Here is a 3,142-nt window from a genome sequence, read left to right on the forward strand (position 1 = left end):
AGGTAACCAGAGTGCTGTGTGTTTTATTGGGAGGTTGAAGGGGAGGCACTGTTGGAAACTGTCAAGCAACCTGCTATTTTGGAGATTTTCCTGGATCAATATTTGAAAAGTATCCAACTTTGAAGAAGACTCCAGCGTTAACAGCATCTGAACAGATTCAGCCCTTTATTGTGACCATTTTCATGATGAGAGTTTGCTGGGATTTTTTATTAAACTTCACAGCTAATTGAGTACCCACCTTCAGGACTTCCCTTATGAAAGGTGTGGAACTGCAGGGATGACATCAGACGCTCTTACTTCCTGTCCCTGTCCCTACTCTCCATCTCTTGGACAGAAAATAGCAAAAATGACAAATTACCAAGGGAACTCCATGCAGGAACAGCTGGGACTACACCATTAGGTAGTGTATTACTTAACCATTTTTTTTAGAAGTGCAAATAATTGTTTAAAAGAGACAAATGATGAAAAGTTTGGAAATGAGGGTTGGCTTGTAAGAAGAAAAAAGAAGTGTGTGGGGTCTTTTCCTGTTTCCTTTGAATTTCTGGTGACGTAGCTGCTCTGCTATCACTTGTCTGTTATGCTGTCCCTGAGAGACGTGAAAGGCACCACTTCTGATGGGGCATGTGTCTCACATGAATCATAATCATTCCTTGGGATTTGTATGGGAAGCAGAAGAGCCATTGCCTTTGCCTGAACACATTTCTTTCAGAAACACCCTTCCTTGTGCCTGCTTATAACAAACAGACCTTCCGATAAAACAAGGCCAGGATTTTGCCTTTGATTCCTTAGTAGAGTGGAAGACCACCCTTACGTTTTGCAGTGAGAAATGGCTTTGTTCTGCCTTCTGGAGCATCCAGGGACTACCTTGTTCCCCAGCACTTGAGGGCTGGGGCCTTCCAGGTGGCTCTGGTGGCCTTATGTCCCAGCTCAGCCCTGGACAGCACTGGAAGCCTTTTCTGCTTCTTAGCAAGTTGCTCATAACTTTTTTAAGTCCTTCCAGAGGCAAGCCCTTCAGAAGAGCAGAGCTCAGTTTCCATCATGGCATAGAGAACTCACTCCCAAGAGCCATGGAAATGTGCCAACAGTGGCCAGACTTCCCAAATTTATGGAGGTTCCTGGCTCCAAAGATACAGCCTCAGCAGCCCTACACATCTCTAGAGCCAGCTCAAAGGGTATTGATGCCACAGTAGATGTGAACATTTCCTCATTTCTTACCTTCCCTATCCAGTTTATATTTGTAGTAGGATATTCTTTATTATGTTGTTTTCAATGTTCTGGGCATTTTAGAGACCTTCAAGGATTCCTGGTTAAGAACCCTGACTCTAGCAGAGCCTCCTTTTTATAGCAGCACAGGAGAGGAGATAAAAGAGGTGCTTGCGGAAGCTGGGAATGGCTTTTCTCTTTTAATATACTCTGTGGAATATGGTTTCACTATCTAATACCATGTGATAGTCCCTTCCTTAAGTCTTCCCTTTTGTTTTTTTAGCATGATTCTATATTTAGTTGTGAAAATATCTCATCCTTGGTCTCCCAACCCTGAGAGAAAGTAAACTATGGTCCTAAGCATCAGGTGCTCTACTGAGTGTTTAGTAATGGTGCTACAGCCTAGAATTTTCCACATTTTTGTCAATTTACATACCAAAGAAGAGCACTTGTGTGAATAGTGATGGGCTTAAAGGCAGACCCCACTCAGTCTGACCTGAGATTCAATACTCCACACCCTGCCCAGTGGCCTACACACACACCTTCTCCCTCTTCCCTCCCCTCTTTCCTTTATCCCAAGGATTTGCAAGCTAATGGCTCTCTTGGGCCTGTTCATTTAAGTAATTATCCACCTGATTTGTAGAATTCCATTCAGAACTGTTTACTACGTACAAGTTCATCCTAGAGAACATAATGACTGTTTTAGAGTCACACTTGAATTTTAAATGTCATTAATGTTGTCAAAGTTATTTTAAACATCCAGAGGTTTGTGGGTGTGCTGGATATTGTGTTCTTAGAGCAGAGCAGTCTAGGATGAACTGGTTCACCCCACCACACCTCCTGACTCTCCAAGGCAGAGGACACTGCCAGGCCTCCACACAACCTCTGGACTGGATGGAGCCATAGGCACTCATCAGACCCACCACTATAGAGGTGGAAGAGAGGAGAAACTGAAGTGCACAGAAGGGAAGATCCTGTCCAAGGTGATGGCCTGTGGCCTCAGACTTCACTCACACACATGCAGCCCGTATCCTTGCACTGCTTTGGATCCATGTGCCAAGCAGTCCATTGCAGCACCCACCTGTGGGTCCAGGTGCAAGTTGTTTTGCCACAAGAATCACTGTCCAGGCCCTCACCTCCTCCCCCTTGTGGCCAGCAGTAGCTCTCTGTCATCCTGGTAGGGCTTTGATCAAGGCGGAGTTTCTCAAGAGCCCCATTCTCTAGGCAGGCTGTGCTACTCTTTGTGGTTGAAGCCAGGCAAGTGATAAAGAGGTTGGACCAAAATGCTGAAAATGTAAGGACATTCAGAACAGAAAATAATGTGCTTTCCTGCTTGTGCTTATTTTAAGGAACCAAGCTATGCTTCAACATCCTCCTCCTCCTCCTGAACTGTTTTTTACAATAATCAAAACATTGGTCCAGGCAAGCTTTTTTCTTGCTAAAACTTCCAATTTTATTTTGTTCTTTCAGACATACTAATTATAGTTTCTTTTCTCTCTAGCCTATTAGTAATGCTGATTTTATTGTTCCGGTTGAAATCGATGGAACTATACATCAGGTAAAAAATAAAGGCTAAATCTGACTTCCAGTTAGGACTTTTTTAGTAGTTATATTTCCTGTGAAATTTATTTCTGAATTCTCATCTCAATAATTTGTTACTGAAAAAAGAAGCATACTTTGTATAATAAATACAGTGGTTTTCTGCTTTCATTCAGACAGATTAATTTATTTCATACTAAGTTTATAAAAGAAACTATCATCCATTCATAAATATTAGATGGAGTTGCAAGTTCAGATAGCTCTTTGATTTGGTACAGACTTTCAGAAGTTTCCATATCCCCCACTGGCCTAGCTTCATGGTCTAATTAACTTCCTCATGTAATTGCTTTTGGCTACTCCTAGCAGGCAACAGGAAAAGCCACAAGTCACCCACCCACCT

The 3,142-nt window shown here is 42.7% G+C and overlaps 1 protein-coding gene across 2 annotated transcripts in view; it reads left to right on the forward strand.

The window, feature by feature from the left end:
* CTDSPL (CTD small phosphatase like) overlaps nucleotides 1-3,142 on the forward strand; it is a 125,697-nt gene that overhangs the window by 107,840 nt on the left and 14,715 nt on the right. For both annotated transcript variants that reach the window (XM_003781796.1, XM_003781795.1), the window contains one exon: nucleotides 2,705-2,761. In XM_003781796.1, coding sequence (XP_003781844.1) covers nucleotides 2,705-2,761 — 57 coding nt within the window. The remainder of the gene's footprint in view (nucleotides 1-2,704; nucleotides 2,762-3,142) is intronic.

The sequence above is a fragment of the Otolemur garnettii genome, unplaced genomic scaffold, assembly GCF_000181295.1.
Source record: "Otolemur garnettii isolate 467f Iridium unplaced genomic scaffold, OtoGar3 scaffold00002, whole genome shotgun sequence".
NCBI lineage: Eukaryota > Metazoa > Chordata > Mammalia > Primates > Galagidae > Otolemur > Otolemur garnettii.